This window comes from Colobus angolensis, unplaced genomic scaffold, assembly GCF_000951035.1.
Source record: "Colobus angolensis palliatus isolate OR3802 unplaced genomic scaffold, Cang.pa_1.0 Scaffold142, whole genome shotgun sequence".
Taxonomy (NCBI): domain Eukaryota; kingdom Metazoa; phylum Chordata; class Mammalia; order Primates; family Cercopithecidae; genus Colobus; species Colobus angolensis.
The window spans coordinates 5,223,629-5,244,418 of record NW_012114511.1 but is presented as its reverse complement, the minus strand read 5'-3'; the positions used below and the strand labels follow the sequence as shown (position 1 = coordinate 5,244,418).

At 53.0% G+C, this 20,790-nt stretch overlaps 1 protein-coding gene across 1 annotated transcript in view; it reads left to right on the top strand.

Annotated features, from left to right (window-relative positions):
- NRG2 (neuregulin 2) overlaps positions 1–20,784 on the top strand; it is a gene marked incomplete at its 3' end in the record, with an annotated part of 207,999 nt that extends 187,215 nt beyond the window's left edge. Inside the window, exons 5-11 of the mRNA XM_011935338.1 lie at positions 4,090–4,148; positions 9,354–9,377; positions 13,477–13,579; positions 16,308–16,431; positions 16,776–16,903; positions 17,503–17,730; positions 20,592–20,784. Of these exons, the coding sequence (XP_011790728.1) occupies positions 4,090–4,148; positions 9,354–9,377; positions 13,477–13,579; positions 16,308–16,431; positions 16,776–16,903; positions 17,503–17,730; positions 20,592–20,784 (859 nt within the window). The remainder of the gene's footprint in view (positions 1–4,089; positions 4,149–9,353; positions 9,378–13,476; positions 13,580–16,307; positions 16,432–16,775; positions 16,904–17,502; positions 17,731–20,591) is intronic.
- Between the last annotated feature and the right edge of the window lie 6 nt (positions 20,785–20,790).

Genomic DNA, 20,790 nt, shown 5'->3' with positions numbered 1-20,790 from the left:
ACACTGGTCAGTTTCATTCCAGTTTCTATAAAAATCAGTTTTCCTTCCTGGTTTTCTTACACTTGTTGTTGTGTATTGGTTCAGAGCCCTGCAGGGAGTGTTGGAAAGCAGGCACACTCCGTCCCTCCTGTTTTTCTGGAATTCAGTGCCAAAAGAAACAGTGTCACTGATACTGAATTTTGTTTTAAAAAAAAGACAACGTAGGGGGATTTGAAAATGGGAGTCCAAATCAAGGTGACTGTCCCCTGTCTGGGCCAGACAGGGGCCTCTGTAGTCCCTCTTGCTGCTTTCTCCTCTTCTCTCCGTGTGTTTGTAGAGCACGGTTGGTGCGTGACTCTTGGGGACTGGTTCAGGGGATGATGACAGAACAAGACTCTTTCCAGCCCTGTGCACATACCAGTGGCATGCCTCCCCTTCCCATCAGCTCATCCTCCTCATCCCTCTGCCCCTACCCCACCCATGTCCAGGTGATTCCCCATCCCACCCCCATCTGCCTGCTCATCCTCGCCACATCTTCACCCGTCTCATGAATTCACAGGCCCTTCACTCCCTCCAGTGCCCGGGGCACACTGCCATCCTTCATCCACCCCCTCCCCCGGGTGAGGGCAGCACACATGGCATTATCCCCAGGCTACCAAAAGGTGAAACTGAGGCCCGGGAGGTGGGGTGGGAAAAGGGGAAGGCAGAGGTCCTGACTTCTCTGTCACCCCAGATGCAGCCCATGGGCTCTCCTCTCTGCCCTTCTCTCACCCTGCTCTTCTCCAGCCCTCGGGACAGACCTTCCCAGAGTCATAGCCGATGACCTGGTGGGAAAGGCTGGGAAGGCTGTTACCCGCTGCTCCTTCCAATCTGTCCTCTGTGCCCCCTGAAAATCAGAGGGTCAATCCCAGTTTCAGTGGGAACCACCAACCACCACCCAACCCCCAGTGCTGAGTTCAGACTCCTATCCTGGTTGATAGGCTAATGTACCCCATACTCTCTTACCCTGGTATTAGGTGCAGGTTAGAGAGGCTGTAGGCCCAGCTCACCCCCAAAGCCTTCTCTAGGGAAGCCCCAGCCTCCTGAATGTGACTCATCCTCAGCAAACAGGACTAAGGAGAAAAATAGGAGTGTCCTGACGGAGCTAGCGCCCCAAAAAACAGCAGTAGCTGTCAGCCTTCCACCACCCCTCACTGTGCCCCTCCCCAGTGCCTTTTGCTTTGTTCAGCCAGTGGGGAGCACATTTTCTCAAGGAAGGAAGGTTAGGACCATAATGTTGTGCAACTCAGCGGCCATGAAAGATGTAAGGATGTAGTCAGCATAGTCCAGGCTGGGTGTGAGATAAGGGCCACAGGGATGTATGGAGTTATCGTTGGTCTCCAAGGGTCTTAGGACAGCAGGCCTGCTTGTCAGCAATGGAAATAAATTAAATAAATTTCCCCTTGCCCCTCCTGCCCCTGTACTCCCCCACTCTCTCTCTATCTGTCACACACACACACACACACACACACACACACACACACACAGGTTTCCCTGCCTCCAAGAGCTGGGCTGATCTCAGACACTGGACACAGACACATCTATCTCTTTCTTGTTCCTTTGTGGAACCCAAGAGTCATTTTGGCAACTTCCTAGGTCTTCATCCTCCACTCCCAAAGGCACTTACATTTGAAAATCACTTCTACCCCTCTAGTCCCCATCACAAGTGGACATCAGTTTCCAAGAGCTGAGCCTGGCTGGAGCTTGTTGGGAAGCCTTAGCCACTATCTCCATTTTCCTGATCTGGGATGAATAGGGACAAGGGCCAGGGATCAGAGAAGGATGTGTTGACAAAGGAGCTGATGGCAGTCTCCTCCTCCAAGCCACCCTGTTCAACAAGATGAGCATGCACCCTCTCCCCACCCATGCCACTTTCCTGACACACTTCCCAGCCCTCCACCACCCCCTGATTAGCCAGGCATAGCTGCACACACACTCCTACCACTACAGGACAAACATCCTGCCTCCCCTGGGGGAGATGCCATCAAGGCCCAAAGAAACTCTAGCCTTCTGCTCACCCACCACTCCCATTCCCCACTCCTCCAGATTTGAGGTCACAGGATGTTCATGAGTATCTGTCACAACCAATAGCTACCACTTACTGTAAGCCTAAGTGGCTTCTTGACGGTTGCTATATACTGCAATGCTAAGAAGTAGAGTACACTTGCCTCTTGAGGAAGTTTACATTGATTAATTTTGAATGGTAGCCTATTATTGAGGGGGACACTGGTGATGAACTTAGCTACTTTCCTAAGGAAGAAGATGCAGAGGCAATATAGACCCATGTCTAAGTAGGGACGTGGGGAAGGAGTCTGGCCCTCCCTGTAAGCTTCTCCTTAGGTATCTAGCCTTGCTGGGGTTCAGAAGAGAGTACAGGGGTGGGAATGTCCTCCAGAAATCTGCAAGACTTCTGCAAGAAATCTGAGATTTGCTTGAGGAGAGGGGTGGCAGCCAGAAAGCAGAAGAATGTGTACCTTGGGGGTAGGGACAAGGTCAGGGAGATTGAGTGGGTGTTGCTTTAGAGCTGTAAGCAAGGCAAGATCGGATAATGAGATCCAGGGCAGGGCCAGGTAGTGATGGAGGAACAGGTCATGGGAAAATGGAAGAGTTTCGCAGGCTGGCTGCTGCTAGGACCTTGAGGTGGACCAGGCTTCCAGGGTCCCCCAGTGAGCCTGCTCCAATCCCTTTTGTGGTCCTTGCCACCTGAGGCCAGATTCCCTGCACCTGGTATCAGGAAGGCCCACTTTGGGATGCTGATAATTCCAACTCCTCCCCAACTTCCCATTTCCCTACTAAGCTTTCCCCATGTACATTGCACTGGGGCAGCCTTCTCCAAACCATGTTCCACAAGGGTTCCTCAAAAAACAATATCCATGGTGAAATAAATTTGAAACACAAATAAATTTGAGAACTTACATGGAAAGTTCAGCTGTTTCCTCCTATGAAACTTTCATAGTCTTTCATAGGTGAAGGTACACGGCAACTCTACAGGGCACCCTGAGAATGTATTTCCTACATTGATTTGGCCACAGAACTCTCTTTGAAAGAACAGATAAAATATCCCCTAGGTCGCCTTTGTCATAGACATACACAGCAGTCTGGGAACAGCATTCCCAAGTTATTTGAGTTTTCCGGGGGCTGTTTCTTGGAGGAGAAAACCTGCCCAGGGCCCAGGAGAGAATCCTTCAGTCGGTCCCGGGAGGAGTAGCTCCCAAGAACTTGGTGTTCCTTAAGGCTCCCAGATCCCTGCCAGCTGACTGACTGCCTGGCACCAAGAGGCCACAGTTCTTGCTTCATGGGGCACCAGGCAGGTAAGAAGGAAAGTCTCAATGACCAGTAGGACAACTTCCCATCTTCCCTCACCCCACTTACCTAAATCATCCTCCCTCCGACCCACCCCACCTTCCCCACCACCCATGGAGCCACATCTATTAGACAGATTTTTGAGGAGATTTCAGAGCCCTCCACCCAGCCCTGACTCCAGTCCCTTCAGCTACAAGTATGACCCCAAGTGCCTGACTTGGTTTTTCTCATTCATCACTGTGCACTTTGATTTCTAACCTTAGCCTCGCGGATGATGCCAGTTTGTTCTGTGATTTTTCCCCTTTTCCTTCTCCAGATGTCCAAATGGATTCTTCGGACAGAGATGTTTGGAGAAACTGCCTTTGCGATTGTACATGCCAGATCCTAAGCAAAGTATGTTTGAAGATACAAACACAAGTCCCTGCTCCTTAGAAAGCTTCCGGGTGCAGTCCCCCCAATGTAGGGCATAGGGCCAGGGGTGTTGGTTGTTTTGATCTTTGGCTGTTTTGTTTTGTTTCTCTTTTCTTTTTTGTATTTTGGTTTGTTAGTTCTTTTTGTTTTGTTTTGTTTTGCTTTGTTTTCATTTTTGGCCTAATCCTTGGGTTTAAAGTTCAGGGCTGCAGGTAAGGGGCAGAGTGGCAAGGCCAATACAAATGGTAACGGTGGCAAGGAACCCAGCTGGCATTGGCAGGAGCCCGTGCCGGGGTGTTGCAATGCCTGTGTCTTGCTATCCTGGCTCTCTCTTTCTGGTTTTCTTTCTTTTGGTAGGTGTCCTGTGGGATACACCGGGGACAGGTGTCAGCAGTTCGCAATGGTCAACTTCTCCAGTATGTCTCTTTCTTCTATTTCTTCTCTTCCCTGGTGACTGACAGTCTCCCCCTGGGGAGGGATGGGGCCTTGCTTAGCAAGACTACGGGGAGATGCAGAGGGTGTCCTGTGCTCCTTAGAGGAGACAGAAATGCCCTCTGGCACCCCCACCTCCACATGTGGACTGTACCTCCTGGGCACAGTAATGCCAAGTTCTCTCTGAAGCAGCCAGGACCACACCCAGGCCTCCTCCCGACTTCTGGGGTCAGGCAGCCTGGCCAGAATGGGAGGAATCATTTGCAGAACCCTCCCCGCCTCTGAAGGCTGCCTGAGGGTACCGATGGGGCTGGCAGTGAGTGTGTGCGTGTGTATGCCTATGTGTTTGAGAGAGAAAAAAAGTTCTCAGAAAGCCCATTTTCCAGTCTGGCCAGAGTTTGTTTGTTTGTTTGTTTTGAGGGTTTGGAAATGGGGTAGAGGAAAGGAAGAGGAATTAAGGGAGAGCAGGATCCAGGGCAATGGTTTCCATGAATACCAAAGATATTTATGTGGCTACAGGATGGTGGGAGAGGGGGCAGGGGTTCGTGCTGGAGATGCTAAAAAGTTGAGGAAATGAGGAATTGAGGGGTAACTGGTGACTCCAGCACCTCTGTGGTCTGAATCTTCCCATCTAGGATTTTATTCCCTTCCTTTCTTCAACTTCTGAGGTTGGAGCTTTCTCTTTTGCCAAGAAAAAAAAAAAAAAAAGAAAAGGGAGGAAGAAAGAAAAGTGAGCCCCGAGGCCCAAGGGACCCAGCCATAATTATGGAGTGTTTTTTTTTTTTTTATTTGGGGCCTAAGAGCAGTTCCTTCCAGCACCACCAGGTGGGGGTGGAGCAGAATGAAAAGCCTCTGGCCGGCCATCGATTCTGCTTGAGGACCAGGGGTCCGCTGGCTTGCAAGGCCTGTCCCCAGTCACCCATCCCATCCTGCAGAGCAGGCTAGGCCACTGTTTGCCACCACCCCCCGCCCGCCACCTCCTCTTCTCCAGGGAGGACAGCTGGGCCCAAAGAGGAGTTTGGAGCCGAGTGTCCATATGGCACTGGATACTGGGAGGTAGAACTCTGGGAGGTGCTGAAGGTGGCATCCAGGGGACCATGTAGGTAGCCCTTGGAGAAAAGGGGTTTGGGGATTTAGGTCTCAGGGTGGAGAAATGATCCTTCCCAGTCCTCCTCAGACCACAGCACAAAAGGTCAGCAAGTTACTCCCCACCCCAACCCCACAGGGGCGTAGGGACCCCTGGGGGATGGGAGCTGCTTGGCCCAGATGGTCAACTATCTTAATAGAGTGTGGGAGGCCAAGGAGGAAGGGCAGAGCCTATGGGCAGGACATGTGGCCCAACAGAACTGTCTAGAACGCAGGCTCTGCAATTATTTCAGAGTCATACCCAGCCCTGAGTGCAGGACTGTAGAGCAGGAGGGGCCTCAGGAGAAGGCAGAGCCCAGGCAGAGCTGGGGGCCAGGTGAGAGAGACAGTGGGGCAATATTCCTCTTGGCAGAGAGCCTCCTAGGCTTGTGGGACTGTTCTGGACGGGGAGTCCCAGCCTGTCCTGAATCAGAGCAGCCGAGCCTCCGGAACCCGGGCCGCTATCCAAGGCCTCTCTGCCAGCTGCGCTGCTTCAGCTTTCAGCCTAAATCTGCTAGGAAGGTCAGCAGGGTCCCAGGAGCCCAGAAAAGAGCCTGCAAAGGCAGTCCAGGCCCTTCTGCCTAGTGTGTTCAGTAGCTTGACTGTTACCTTTTCATAAAGGATTTATGCTCTTCAAGCACTTTCCCAGAGAGCACTTCATGTACTGCTCTAGCAGATAATTACTGAAAAGGTAGTGTAAAGTGCTGGCTTAAGTGTTCAGGCTTCGGATTCAAAGAGACCTCAGTAAAAATGCCAGCTGCTGAGCTTACTAGCTCTGGGGCCTCTTTAACTTCTCAATTTGTTTTCTCATCTGTAAAATGGGGATGATGACATTTATGCCTGTGGGGTTACTGTGAGGATGAAATGAACTGCTGCATATGAAGGGCTTAGCAGAGAGCCTGCCATTGTGATTGGAGTGCAATTTAGTACCTCTCCCAGCTACAGCTGGTATGGGGGTGGTGGGCAGCATCAGGCCCCTAGAGGCTGACTCCCAGCACATCCTGAGCAAAGTGTCCAACCTTCACACCCTGCCCAGATAGCATCTAGACCAGGTCATCTTTTGCAGAGATCAAGGAAAGAGCCTGTGACTGCAATAGCACATTGAAGCTTCTCTTTCTTCCACAAACAGCCCCTCCGCTCCCCATAGGTCAAAGCTTGTCCATCTTTATGTCCCCATGTAAAAGAGCACACATACTCGTACACACAAGCACAAACATGTGAGCACGGGCTCATACATGCACACACAATCATGTTATTACACACCTGCACACATGCACAAACCCATGAGCATGTGCTCACACCTGCACGCACATGTGCAAACACAGGAGCTCATGCTCACATCTGTACACACATCTGCCTCCTTGTCCAGGCACCCTATGACTGTATGTCACGGGACATGTCCAGGATGAAGAATTTGCATATTGTCTGGTAAGCACAGCCCTGTCAGGAGTCCAGCATCAGGTTGCCATGGTTACTGGTCAATATGCAAATTTCTGGTTAATAGGACCTTCCTGTCACTCAGTGGTGCCACTCCACCCTCACTGAGTGGCAGCCAATGAACATAATGAGTGGGAAGGTCTTCTCTTTGCTGGGGCGGACACAGCCATAGGCCCCTCATGTTCCATCCCACGCTTCCCAGTGAGAAAGCTGCCTACCCAGTGACTGGCCAAGCCCTCAGTGACCCCACCAATCATGCCAGCCACCACTCTAAACAGTACTGGCCTTTGACTCAAACAGGAGGCCAGCTAGGAGCCCTAGAAGCTGCAGCTGCTACTATTCGGTTCCCAGAGGAGTGACACAGAAGAAAACACTTAAAGAGCTTTGGGAGCCCTGCTCACTTCTCCAGATGGTCATTGTCCTCAGCAATACCCGGCCAGGCCTGCCCAGAAACTCAGTGGGCAGGAAAGCCATCGCTTAGCACCAAGGGACCAAAGGATCTGGCCTCCAGTCTCCCTTCTGCCTCCTAATTTGCTGTGTGACCTTGGGAAAGTGTCCTAGCATCACTGGGCCTCAGCTGCCTCATCTAATACAACAACCTCGTCGGAAAGTGGGGCCCAGACCAGCTCTATGAACCCAATCCTCTTTGCATCCCAGGTGTTGTGGTCAACCTGGGCTATTCTCTTAGGGCAGCAGGGCTAGATATCCAAATAATGTGAGCTTTGCAGCTGCCTGAAGGGTCCCTGGGCCACAGCATTAACTACTCAGTGAGAGGTGCACCAGGGTTCTTTGAGAATTGTCAAGTTTGTGCTGTTCTACTCAGCACGCCTGACCAGCCCTGGGACACCCTGGAAAGGAGTGGACAAACTATACTTAGGGCAACTTTTTCCTGCCTCCAAGCAGTCAGAGTGGGACTGCAAAGAAACCAAAACGTCCAGGTCACTCCCCAACCTGGGATTTAATAGCTGTACAAGAAGGGCTTGTGTCTGCAAGGGCTAGGAGTAATGAATGCTTCATTGGTGTGGTCTCTGCATGGAACTGGGGGGTTGAAGCCCCAGGATCTTCCTCCAGGTTCTTTAGTCAGAGCGATCACAGTCCCTGGCTCGGAGCCACCCTGCTCTCCCGCCCTTTTCCAAATGCAGAACCCTCTGGAATCCCTATCAGGAAGTAGACGAGAGGTCCAGGGATGGATAATGCGTAGGACTTCCTGCAGATTGCCACGTGCTCGCCTTCCTCCAAGGCAGATGACAATATCAGACACAGTGTCACACCCTCCCTGGATCTAATGGAGCTGACTATGCACCTGGGGAAGCCAGAGAGTGAGCAAATCCAGGCTAGGAGGAGCGGGGCCCTGCATGCATGCTGAGCTCATGCCTTCCAGGCTTGTTCACATCTTCCTCTAGCTGTGTGCAAGCACTTTGGACAGACAAGGAAACAGGGATTATGGCTTACCCATATCCACATAGTGAATTAGGGAGGAAACTGAGACTCCAGCCTGTAGACCGATGCTGGCTGCTACGTCAGAATGGTAGGTGAGCTTTTTAAAAACACTGTTGAGATTTCTGGGCTCCCACCTCAGAGCCAGATTTCCTCAGTCTGGACAATTCAGAAGCTCAGCCAGGTTTGCAAACCTCCCGGGATCCTATGCCCCAGCCTGATGCCCACGTAACAGATAAGAGACTGAGACTTAACTAGATTGGTATCACTCAGGGTGGCATAGCAGTAGGTCAGTGCAGAGCTGACCCTTGAGTCAGGGTCCTTTTATTTAACCCTTCAATGATGTGGGGGTCTCCATCCCAGGGTCCTGAAATCACACATTCAAAACACGATCCCACTTCCAAGACTGTCATTTGTCCACCATTTGAGGAGCTCAGACATTCTACAAGTGAACCCACTTGTCTATTCCTGTGAATTGCAGTTTGCTCTTCTCGGTAGTGAAATCAGGCTCAGGCACCATGACTCAGCCCTGTAGGCTTCTAGGGTGTTGGGGTGTCAAATAGAGAAGTGACCTGCTATCTGGAGCCTCATCCTCTTCCTCTTCCTGCTCCCTCCCACAGACTCTGAGGCTCCCCACCCGGGCTCCCAGTAGGTGGACAGGCCAGCTTGGCCTGTGGGGCAGAGCAGGGACATGGGGCAAGTCTGGGGACCTCATGCCTGCACTCTGAACAAAACAAAAAATAGGGCCCCCAACGAGGCAGCTGGGCAAGCTGTCTGCAGGAAGGCTTGAGAGTTGAGAGTGCTAAAGGCTGGGAGGAGCAGGGGAACTCCTGAGACCCCACCCCCACTTACCTTTCCTCCCAGGGACATTTGCCAACTGACTCTTGTGCCTCTGCCTCCCCACCAGGTACTAACCCCACAGCTCATCTCTAAAGAGCCTGCCCTGCCTGCTGTTTCTAACATCTCCTCTCTCTCCCCTCCTTGGGGCTCTTGGGGCCTGGGTGTCAGGGAAGGAGCTCAGGAGGCTGGGAGGGGACACTACTAACCTGCTTTCACCTCGCAGGCTGGCTGCCCGGTGTCTGAGGAGTCCTGACCAACGTTTCTGTCTCTCTCTCTCCCCCTGTCCCTGTCCACCTGTCTCTCTCCCTCCACCCCTCCCTTTCTGACCCTCCTCTCTTCTGCACTGCCAGAGCACCTTGGATTTGAATTAAAGGGTATGAAACCTCTGTGTGTCACTCAGCACCATCTGCGTGGCCCCTCTTCACAGCCTCCGATGCCATGTGTGCTGAATGTTTGGTTTCCTTTCCAAAAAATGGAAAAGGGATGATTCCAAAAATCTCTCCTGGCCCCATCAAGATGTCCTATCATAAACTACGTTGATTTAGCAGGAGACGAAAGAAGCTCATGAACAACAGGGCACTCAGGGGTTCGGACCGTGGCCCTCAGTGTACAGTAGCATCCCTCACATACGGGAGATCTATTGCTAGGAAGGCTCAGAGGGGAGGGCCCTCTCCTGAGCTGAGTGCAGCCCCACAGGCTGGCTGGACAAGAGACAGGCCCCACGTGTGAACATGGCCCCTTGAAGGGCTGGTGTCCAGGAACCACAGAGGCCTGGTTTCGAGAGTTGTGCAGAGAGGCATCCCTTTCCATTTGACTTTAGTCTTCTTTCCTTTCCCCATTTCCATGTCCATCGCTTTTCATCCTGCACCAGGCCAGCAGCTGATAACTCTATTTGCCTCCGTCCCTTCCCTGTGTCTGTCTGCCCGGCTTTGCCATCTGCTTGAGGCTGTCATTCCCTCCATGATGTGACCCCACATTGGCAAGACCAGCCGGGGTCTGGGTTGGGCTGGCCTCTAGGACCTGCCCCTTGTCTCTCGGCTCAGAATCTTAAATGTGTCCTCCTGCCACCTGCTACTACCACCCTCTGGCCCCTGGAAGACTCCTTGGGCTAGAAGGGACTTTAAGGGGTTAATGTTTCTGGCTCTCTGGCTTTGTGCCGGGAGGCTCATCCATAGTCTTAAGCGTCCAGGCATATGACAACAGGAGAGAGGCAGGGGCTCAGAAGGTGGGGGCTGCGGTGGGGTGGGATCTCAGATGTAGTACACAGCCTACCATTATGGAAAGGCTGCTCTTGTGGCTGATTTGGGGAGGCCTCCTAGCACCACCACCTATCCTCTATCAGCTGTTCTCAGTAGAAGGTAGATTGCAAAGTTTGTGTTAAGAGTGCATCCGTCTGTAGCAACTGGCTGTGATGGGGTGGTGGGAGAGGCATTGAGTCTATGTGGGGTCTGTGATGGTGGCAGGGTGCACAGGGGTGAATCTGCAGGTACGTGTGTGTTGTTGAGAGTATAGACCTTGGGAGGTTTTTCAGGGCAGGACGGCAGCAGGTGGAGGGGCTGTAGAATGCCTTTGTGTCAAGGGCTGAACACTGTGTAGGTGGAACTGTGAGTGCGTGGGGATGAGTATGAGTGTGCACATATGTCAGTGTCTATAAGGCTGGTCTGCATATTCACCCACTCACCAATGCAACAAACATCTATGGAACAGAATTTACCTGACACACAGTCCTTGCCCTCCTGGGCTCACATTCACAGGTGACAAGCAAACAGGAAAGACATCAGGTGGTGTTCAGTGATGCAGAGAAAATAAAATGAGGTAATGGGATAGTGCCTGGCTGGAGTGGGGTGCTAGTGTAGCTAAGTGGTCAGGGAAGTCTTATCTGAGGAGGTGACATCTGTTTTAAGACCTGATGAAAAGTGGCCAACCTTGCAAACAACCAAGGGGGAGTCCTGCAGAGGGCGGCACAGCAGGTATAGAGATTGTGTGGTTGGAGTGGGCTTGCCTTGTTCAGTGGATGGAGAGACTTCCAGCAGCTCTGAAGCACAGTGAACACAGGGAGAGGACCACAGATGAGATCCAAAAGGAAGGCTGGGACCAAGCAGCCGGGGGCCTCAGAGGCCATGGTAAGGCTTTGGGTTGCATTCGAGTCTCAGTGGGAAACTGTCTTGAGTTTCTAAACAGGGGAGTAAAATGATCTGCTTTATGGCTGTAAATAAGTGTAGCTTTGGATGGACAATAGCCTGGGCTGGGGGCAGGGTCGGGAGGAGTGGAAGCAGAAAGACCCGTCAGAAGGTGACCATCTCCAGGTGAGAGGTGACACCATCCTGGACTAAGTTGGAAGCAATGGAAATGGTAAGGCTCAATCAGACCAGGATCTACTTGGGAAGAGGAGCTGCGAGGACTTGCAGCTGGATCTGGCATCAGGGTAGGTGGGAAGAAAGGGAGTAATCAAGAATGAGCCCAAGGTGTGGGCCCTGAGCAACAGGAAAAGTGGTGCTGCACCCATGAGCTGGGAAGAGTTGAAGAAGAGTTTGGAAAGAGGGTAAGGAAGCAGGGGTTCTGTTTGGTCATGACCCTTGGATGCATGAGTCTGGAGCCCAACATGGCCCAAGCAGGATGCAACTGATTAAATACCCGTAGAGAAAAGGACATGAATAGCAAGCAGAAAGGGAATGCAGATGACTCCAATAGGAAAAAGGCTCAACCTCACTCATGAGTGAAATGGAAATAAAAACTACACTGAGACAGCACAGTTCACCCCCTGGACTGGCAAACTCAACAAGTCTGATAACAGCATGGAGTGAGGGGAACCAGTCCTGTCATCCATGTCTGATGGGACAGAGGCTGCCAATGGGTGCAGACTCAATGGAGGGCCATCTGGCACAATCAGACTTCAGGGAGCAGTCAGGGCAGGACATATAAATTTGACAGTCTGCAAAGAGATGGTATTTAAAGTCTGAGTCTGAGTTAAATCACTAAGGGAGAGAGGGCAGGTGCAGGAAAGAAAGAAACCTGAGCCCAGGCCCTTCTACCTTCCCAGCTAGTAGAAGAGAAGAAAGCATGGCTAAGACAGAGACAGGTCAGCCAGTGAAGTAGGAGGGAGAGAACCATTCCAAAGCCCAGGGGGAGTGGGCCCTAGAAGGAGGGGATCAGCTGGGAAGGAAGCAAGTGACCTCAGGACTTGGTGGCCTGGAGGTTGTTGGTGCCTGTGACCAGAGTGGTCTCAGAGGAGTGATGGAGACACATGCCTGACTGTGAGGCAGGTGAATGGGGCGTGAGAGCTAGAGCCAGGGCTGTGGGCACAGAGCCAAGAGATGGGGACCTAGGGTGGAGGTCTGGTTGTTTACAACTCGATCTGACTGTGTGTCAGTGGGCATGGCCGTGTGTACACACCTGTGGCTGGAGTGTGTTAACTCTGTGTGTGTGCATCTATTTGTGCAGGTGTGTGTGTGAGTGAAGGGGTCTGTCTGTGAATCGGACAGGCAGAGTTAGAACTATCTGTGTGTCTGGAGGGTTTGTAGCCCTGGGTGTTTCCTGGTGTGTACACCTTTGCCGCAGGATATGCTGCAAGCCCAAGAGGTTAGCGACATTTCTCAGGGCTCCACCAAGGCATTGAGGTCCAGCCTCCACTTCCCCCTGAGCTGGGAGGAGGGCACAGTGTGGAGGGACCAGCCAGCAGGTGTGGTGTGCAGGGGTGGGGTCTCTGGGCTGTAGCCTTGACTATAGCTAGTGCTGTCACCTTTTACTTTTTCTTCCTCCTGGCTTTCTCTGTTTTAGAAGGATGGGGGTTGCCCCAGTAGCAGCAGAGGGTAAAGAGGACAGTTGGCCTTTGGGAGGGCTTTGAGGCCCAGCCTAGCTCAGCTCCTCAGCAAGGATGGGGGCTGTTTCTTGCACACCAGTACTTTCCTAGATGCTAGGGGTCCATGGTGCCACTGGCGGGCTTCTCACAGGCAGAGACAGCAGGCCTGGTGTGGGCCAGGGCCACACCCTGACCAGGCTGCAGGGGTAAACAAAGGCATTCCCATGGTCACTACCGTGAAAAACAACTCCTCTTGGCCCACCAAGGTTCTTTGCAGCTACCAGGCCATTGTGGAGCACGGCAGGGTTGCCTGCCAGACTGGGCTGTCCTCCCCTGCTCTACAGCCTCGGGAGCTTTGCCTCCACTCCATCCCTTCCCATTCCCCTGCATTTTCCACTCATGTGCTCTGGGAAGGCATGGGGATTGGGGAGGGGAACTCAGGGGGAGTTATGTGTGACCAGATCCACGGGTGGGTGGGAGCTGTGGGGGAGTGGAAGGCAAAAGAGAGCATGCAGGAGGGAAGGAACTGGCTGGGGAGAGAAGGAATGGAAAGGAGCTGGGCAGGACCTGAGCTGGGGAGAGCCTATGGCTTTGGGGGCAAAGGGGTCTCTGTACTACTATCCCCACGGGGTCTGCCTCCTGCCCCACCCCTCACATCCCCCCTACCTCTGCAGAAGCCGAAGAGCTGTACCAGAAGAGGGTGCTGACTATCACGGGCATCTGCGTGGCTCTGCTGGTCGTGGGCATCGTCTGTGTGGTGGCCTACTGCAAGACCAAGTGAGTGTCAGGCACTCGGGCTGGGGACAGGCCAAGCCAAGGGATGGGCCTCCAAGAATGTTTGTGAAGGAGGCTCTCCTCCCCCACTCCACTGGAGGCCTCTACACCCTCCTAGGCCCCAAATACCCCTCAGGGGCCTCCGTAGCTGGGTAGGTGTGGGGCCAAAGAAGTAGAGGCAGAGGGTTGGGGAGACAGGCCCCAGGGCACTGACGAAGAATGGTCACAAGCACAGGCTTTGGAAGAAGACAAATCTGGGTTCAAATCCAGCTCTGCTATTTCCCATGTAACCTTGAGCAAATTGATGGTTCCTCATGGGAATGATCCTGGTATGTACCTCAAAGGACACTGTGAGGACCTGAGCAGGAGCGTGCAGCTGACCCCACAGGCTCCTGGAGCAGGCGCCCTGTCAAGTGGGCAGGCACTGGGTAGTGTTGTGGAGGAGCGCAGAGAGGACAGCTGCATTCTCAAAGAAAGACAGATGCCTCAAAGCACTGCCTGACCCCACCTTGGGAGCAATCGACACAAGAGGACAGAGAAGGCAGGGTTGGGCCCCCTCTGGGCAGAGGAGAGGTAGGGGCAGAACCTTGGGGCAAGGAGAATAAGGGAACAGAGAGGGAGCCAGGCAGTCCAAGCTAAAAGACAGCACAGATGAGGGTCAGCTGTACTCCCGGAGCATGAGCAGCCCAGACTAGCTGGAGCAAAGGGCCAGGGATGGGAAAAAAGAGGGCATGAGTCTAAAAGGATAGCTGGGACCCAGATGGCACCATAGGGCCTTGGATGCCGAGCTAGGGAGCCTGGATTTATCCAACAAAGGCACATCTATAGCCTTTGTTGGGTAAACCCAAACTCCCTAGCTCGGCATCCAAGGCCCTATAACCTTCTGATGTGCTGAAAGATGACAGGTTTGTAACAACTGTTCATATCTGGAAAGCAAGGGTCTGGACTGGACAGAGCTAATATTCTGGGGACTGAACCCCTGGTGTGGACTCATGCTGCCCCATCTGTGGCATCTGAAGTCCTGCTGGCCTTGTCTTGAATGAATCCAGGACCAGAAAGTCTGGAGGAAGGTGAGGAGGGAGTTGGGGCCCAGTGAGCCCAGAGGAGACTGGGCCCAAGAGGGAAAACTGAGTCCACGTCCACATTTGATGGTTGGCGAGAAAGGGGAAATTGAGTTCCCCTCCACATTTGATGGTGGGTGAGAAGAGGGAAAACTGAGTCCAAGAACTGGAGAAAAAGCAAGCCGCCTGTCCTGCCCCCAATGCATTTACTCACTTCTTCAACAAACATTCATTCAGTGCCTACTGGACACCAGGCCCTGCCTCAGGCATATGACCGGTGCTCTGAGCAAGTGGTCCAGTGTCATGGGACACCTTTTAGAGGCACCTAACCTTGGCTGGGGAGCAGGAAGGGTTTCTCTGAGGAAACAGCATTTAGGCCAGGGCCTGAGAGGTAAACAAGAGTTAGCATGTGAAGAGGAGAGATATTCCAGGTGAATGGCCTGGCATGCGCAAAGGCCAGGAGGCCAGAGAGGGCAGGGCATAGTGGGGGATCAGAAACAAGCTCACTACAGAGGCAGCTAGCTGGGGTGCTGGGTGGGCAGCAAGAGACAGGGCTGGGAGAGAATCAGGACACTAAGGCCCAATAAAGGGGTTTTATTTTCATTTTTGCAGGTACTTAGTAGGTGTATATGTTTATAGGGTACATGAGATATTTTGAAACAGGCATGCAATGCATAATAATCATATCATATATTCTATTCATCCCCCCAAGAATTTATCCTTTGTGACCTTGAGCAAACTGATGGGTCCTCATGGACCTTTGTGTTACAAGCAATCCGGTTATACTCTTTTAAATGTACAATTAAATTATTATTGACTATAGTCACCCCATATGCTATCGAATACTAGGTCTTTTTCCTTCTTTCCAACTAGTTTTTGTACCCATGAACCATCCCCACCTCCCTCCCAACCGCCCACTTCCCTTCCCAACCTCTGATAGCCATCCTCCTACTCTCTATCTCCATGAGTTCACAATGAAGGGTCTTAAACAGAGGAGGGACATGATTAGATTTAATATCAAATAAATCGAGCATTTAATATGTGCCAATCTGAAGTAGTCCCACAGGCCCTGACTCCCTAGCCACAGCACCCGTTTTATTTTCTTCATGGCACTTTATTGAAAATATCTAGTTCATTTCTTTGTTTATGTGTTAACCATCTGCTCCCTCTACTGGCCTGCAAGTTTCAGGAGGATGGATTCCCTATCTACCTATCTATCTTCTCTGCTTCAAAACAGTGTCTGGCACATAGTGACAACTCAATAAATACCAAATGAATGAATGAGGGAGAGAGAGAGGGAGTCAGCACTGTGCTTGAATATTTCATATACTTTTAATCATCAATAGTCTTTGGAACGGATAAATGATCATCCTGTCTTACAGATAAGGAAAGTGAAACGTGGAGAGCTTAAGTAACTTGCCCGGGGTTGCATAGCTAGAAAGGAGCAACGTTCTACTCTCTGGGCAGAGCCAAAGCTCACTGCCACGACGCTCAGGTCCTGTTGGATTCAGGTGGTGGTGATGCTGCAGGGCAGCTTGAGTACAGGGGAGAGCAGTAGCCATGGCCGCCCTGGGCAGAGGGAAAAGCTGTTTCCCTAGAGAGATAGCTAGGGAAGTTCATCATTGGCGAGTGGGGGGAATGCCAGTCTCACCTTCCCTTCCCTTGTGCAGAAAACAGCGGAAGCAGATGCACAACCACCTCCGGCAGAACATGTGCCCGGCCCACCAGAACCGGAGCTTGGCCAATGGGCCCAGCCACCCCCGGCTGGACCCAGAGGAGATCCAGATGGCAGATGTGAGTGGCTTTCCTGAGCCGCCTTCTGAGCCCTCAGTGGACAGCCAGCCTTCTCATGCCCCCTGCAAGGATGGGCCAGGGCAGCAGCCAGCCTGTCCCATGGCCAGCCTTGCCTGCTAGGCACTGCCTCATCAGGATGGCTGGCCTTGCTTTGCTCACTTCCATAAGGAAGGGGTGGGGGTTGATTTGCTGGAGCCATCACTGCCCCAACATCAAGTCACTGTCACCCAGTGGGTCTCCCCAACCAGGAGCTCAGTCAGTGCTCATCACTTCCCTGTCCCCAACAAGAAAAGAGTTGATTTGGTCCCCAGTCACTAACTCTCACCCAACTCTGTCTGTTCCAGTATATTTCCAAGAACGTGCCAGCCACAGACCATGTCATCAGGAGAGAAACTGAGACCACCTTCTCTGGGAGCCACTCGTGTTCTCCTTCTCACCACTGCTCCACAGCCACGCCCACCTCCAGCCACAGGTAGGCACCACCAAGGCCCATGGAAACCTGTAGACTCAAAAAATTCATCGGGCGCAAAGTGCCCACTTACTCCGACATCCAGAGCTATTCAATACCCTCCCCTGAGTTTGCCACAGGAATCACAGCACACCTTAGCCCCCTCTCCAGAATTGCAGAGGCCAGTCCACACAGCACAAAGGCTCAGACAGCTCAAAAATAACATGGCTGGCTCCCTTCTTCCCTGGGAGCACCAGGGAATAGTCAGGGCCCTCACATACTGGCCCCTGGGGCTGGGCTTCTGAGCTAGGTAGCTAAGGACCATGGTGGTGGTAGGGTCCCAGACAGGAGGTCTAAGGTAAGGCTCGGGGGAGGCTGGTTGCAGGGAGGAAAGAAATGGGTCTCTGCACATTACAGCTCACCCATGTATGGGACCCCAGCCCTCCTTCTTCCAATACTGGGATTGGGCATTTGCAACAATCCACATCACCCCAGAGTGGAGAAGGGCATTGAGCTAAGGGAGCTCGAGGTGGAAGAGGAGCCAGGGAGGTCCATGGAACCACACCTGCTGGGCAGCCCTGCCCCTTCCTGACCCCTCGTCTCACCCCATCTGGCTTTTCCAGACACGAGAGCCACACGTGGAGCCTGGAACGTTCTGAGAGCCTGACTTCCGACTCTCAGTCGGGGATCATGCTATCATCAGTGGGTACCAGCAAATGCAACAGCCCAGCATGTGTGGAGGCCCGGGCAAGGCGGGCAGCAGCCTACAACCTGGAGGAGCGGCGCAGGGCCACCGTGCCACCTTACCATGACTCCGTGGACTCCCTTCGCGACTCCCCACACAGCGAGAGGTCAGTTCCTACCCCCTGGCCTATGCCCAGCCCACTTAGCCAGAGGACTGGCACCACTGGCCCAAGGCTGACCCTAAGGGCCCCTCAGAAACATTCCAAAGAATCTAATCTCCATTTTTCAGATGGGAAAACAAGGTCCTGGAAAAGGTGAAATGGCCTGCTGAGAGCCATCAGCATGTTAATGACAGACTGGGACTAGAGTTCAGCCAGTGGACCCTGGTGGACAGTGACCATCTAATTTAATTGTCCTCCCAGGACACTTTTCACACTAGGAAAAGGACATTATTAATAGTTACACTGGAACATCAAGAACAAACAGGGAGCTAGGTGTGGTGGCTCACACCTGTAATCCCAGCACTTCGGGAGGCCAAGGCGGATGGATCACCTGAGGTCAGGAGTTTGAGACTAGTCTGGCCAACATGGCGAAACCCCCATCTTTACTAAAAATACAAAAATTAGCCGGGCATGGTGGCACATGCCTGTAATCACAGCTACTTGGGAGGCTGAGGCAAGAGAATCTCTTGCACCTGGGAGGCAGAGGTTGCAGTGAGCTGAGATGGCGCCACTGCACTCCAACCTCAGCAACAGAGCAAGACTCCATTTCAAAAAAAAAAAAAAGAAGAACAAACAGGGGCTATTCTGGACAAACCAGGATACATGCTAGAAGCTCCACGTCCCAGCAGGAACAGAAAGACATGAAGATGGAGTAGAATGCAGAGTGGCAGGGGAGGTTGTCTTTGAGGACACTGACCAGCACAAGATGGACATGAGCCAAGAATGATGGCAGGCCTTGGCAGTATCAGCAACAAGGTCCCACAGTTCAAGGCCTTGTTGGGTTCCTAAGCAGTGGATGCAGTAAGAACCAGGAAACGCCCCTTCTTCTCTGACTCCAAGCCAGGAGTCACAAGGGCTAGCACCCCTGCCACCTTGCTCAGCCCTGAGTGGTCCTCATAAGTGGGGTCTGTAGGAGGCGAGCAGGGAAAGATGAGTGGTACTAAAAACTCCAGACCAGGGAGTGGGGAGAGGAGCAGATATTCCCCTGCTCTCAACTCGGCCTACTCCATGCCAGGCCCTGTGCTGGGCAGGCCTGCCTGGAAATCCAGAAATGGCCTGCCAGGTTCCTGCTCCTGAGGAGCTCCTAGCCACAGAAACAAACCAAGGAAGCTTACAGCAGCCTATGGAAAGTGCCAAATGTGACACCGCAGCAGGGCAGAGAGACCCAGTCTGACTGTAGGCTCTGGGAAGCAGCCAGGTTTTCCAAGCCCAGCTCCACCTGTGTGATTTGGGGCAGCCTGATCACCTCTGTACCTTGTTCCCTCAGCTGTAGAACAGGGAGAACAATAGCTACTATGCATGGTTCAAGTGAAGGCCACCTGAGATCATGTGCACAGAGCTCTTTGCCTCATCCCTGGCATGGAGCTCATGCTCACTAGGTGTAGCTATTTATCAATCATAACCACAGCAATGAGACTCCTTAATGGGTGGTAGGAAGGGGAGAGGCAGGAGAGCAGGAAGAAAGCATTCCAGGCACCGGGAACAACTTGAGCTGTTCCAACAGAGGCACTTAAGAACAAGGCTGATGAGTGAGGTGCCTGGAACAGGGTGGGCTGTAGGGAGCAGAGGAGCTGGGCCTGAACAGGCAAGCTGAGGCCAGACAGACTGACCCTGGGTGGGTAAACAGGAAGACCTGCTTCAGCAGAGCTGTGATTTTACAAGATTGCTCTGGGAACTGCATAGAGTGGAGGAGGAGAGACCCTGGGATGGACCCAGGTGACCACATGTGAACAGCTGGGCCCAGGATGGGGTGGAGAGTGTGCTTCCAGAGAAGGGAATGGGTAGGGCTTGGTGGTTAATTAGATGTGCCAGTGGGAGAGGGAAGAGGGAGGGGTCAGGCGATGCAGAAAAAATCATAATGGGGACTCCAGACTGGTTCCAGAGGGCAGTGAGGTGCCCAGCTGTGCAGTTTGGAAGGGAAGCATGGAGGTGGGTGGCCCCTGTCCTGAGATGACAACAGTGGGACAGAAGGCTGATGGGCTTACAAGGAGGATGTGAGCACAAAAAGGGACAGGTACCTGGGATCCAGCCTGGGAGATACTAGCAAGGCCAGACTTCTGAAGGAGCTGGTGGTGTGGGGATGGGTCTGTAGCCACAAGCAGAGACACCTCAGTGGGATTTTGGTACTCCCCGAAGCAGGTTTTGACCTCACTATAAGGAGTATTTCCCTCACTGGAGCCATCAGGGCATGGAAGGAATTGCCCCTGTGGGGCAGTGAGTCCAGGTCACAGGGGTATCTGAATGGGGACTAGTGGCTTCTGGAATTGGGCAGTATGAGTCCTGGTTCCTGCCTAGCCTCAAGTCACATCCCAGCTCTGCCACTTCTTGGCTGTGTAAATCCTGAATAAGTCACTTAAATGTTCTGAGTGTTAGTTTCCTGTGTGTAGAATGGGACTGGCGGAAGGGCCTTACAGAGCTGCCGTACTAAACCAGATGGAACATGTACTACACCCCAGCGTGAGCCTTACCCCCTTGTCGGTGAGCATTCCCACAGCAAGTGACCATTCATGGAAGCTCACCCGGGTCAGGCACAAGGGCTAACACATCCCCCATACATCATCCCAACAGAGCTATGGAATGAACACCATGGTTACGCCCGCGTAACAGATAAGGAAACCGAGGCTCGGAGAGGTTTAGGAAATTGCATAAGGCCACTGACGGTTGCTGCCGTCATTCTTGCAGGCGGGGTCTCGGGCAAGGTTAAGGCAAGTCTGTGTCCGCCCCTCCCACCCTACCCCACCCCCAACTCCCCCAACCCCTCCCCCGCCCGGCCTGGCCCTGGCCCATGCCTCTGCCTCTCCCCGCAGGTACGTGTCGGCCCTGACCACGCCCGCGCGCCTCTCGCCCGTGGACTTCCACTACTCGCTGGCCACGCAGGTGCCGACTTTCGAGATCACGTCCCCCAACTCGGCGCACGCCGTGTCGCTGCCGCCGGCCGCGCCCATCAGTTACCGCCTGGCGGAGCAGCAGCCGTTACTGCGGCACCCGGCGCCCCCCGGCCCGGGA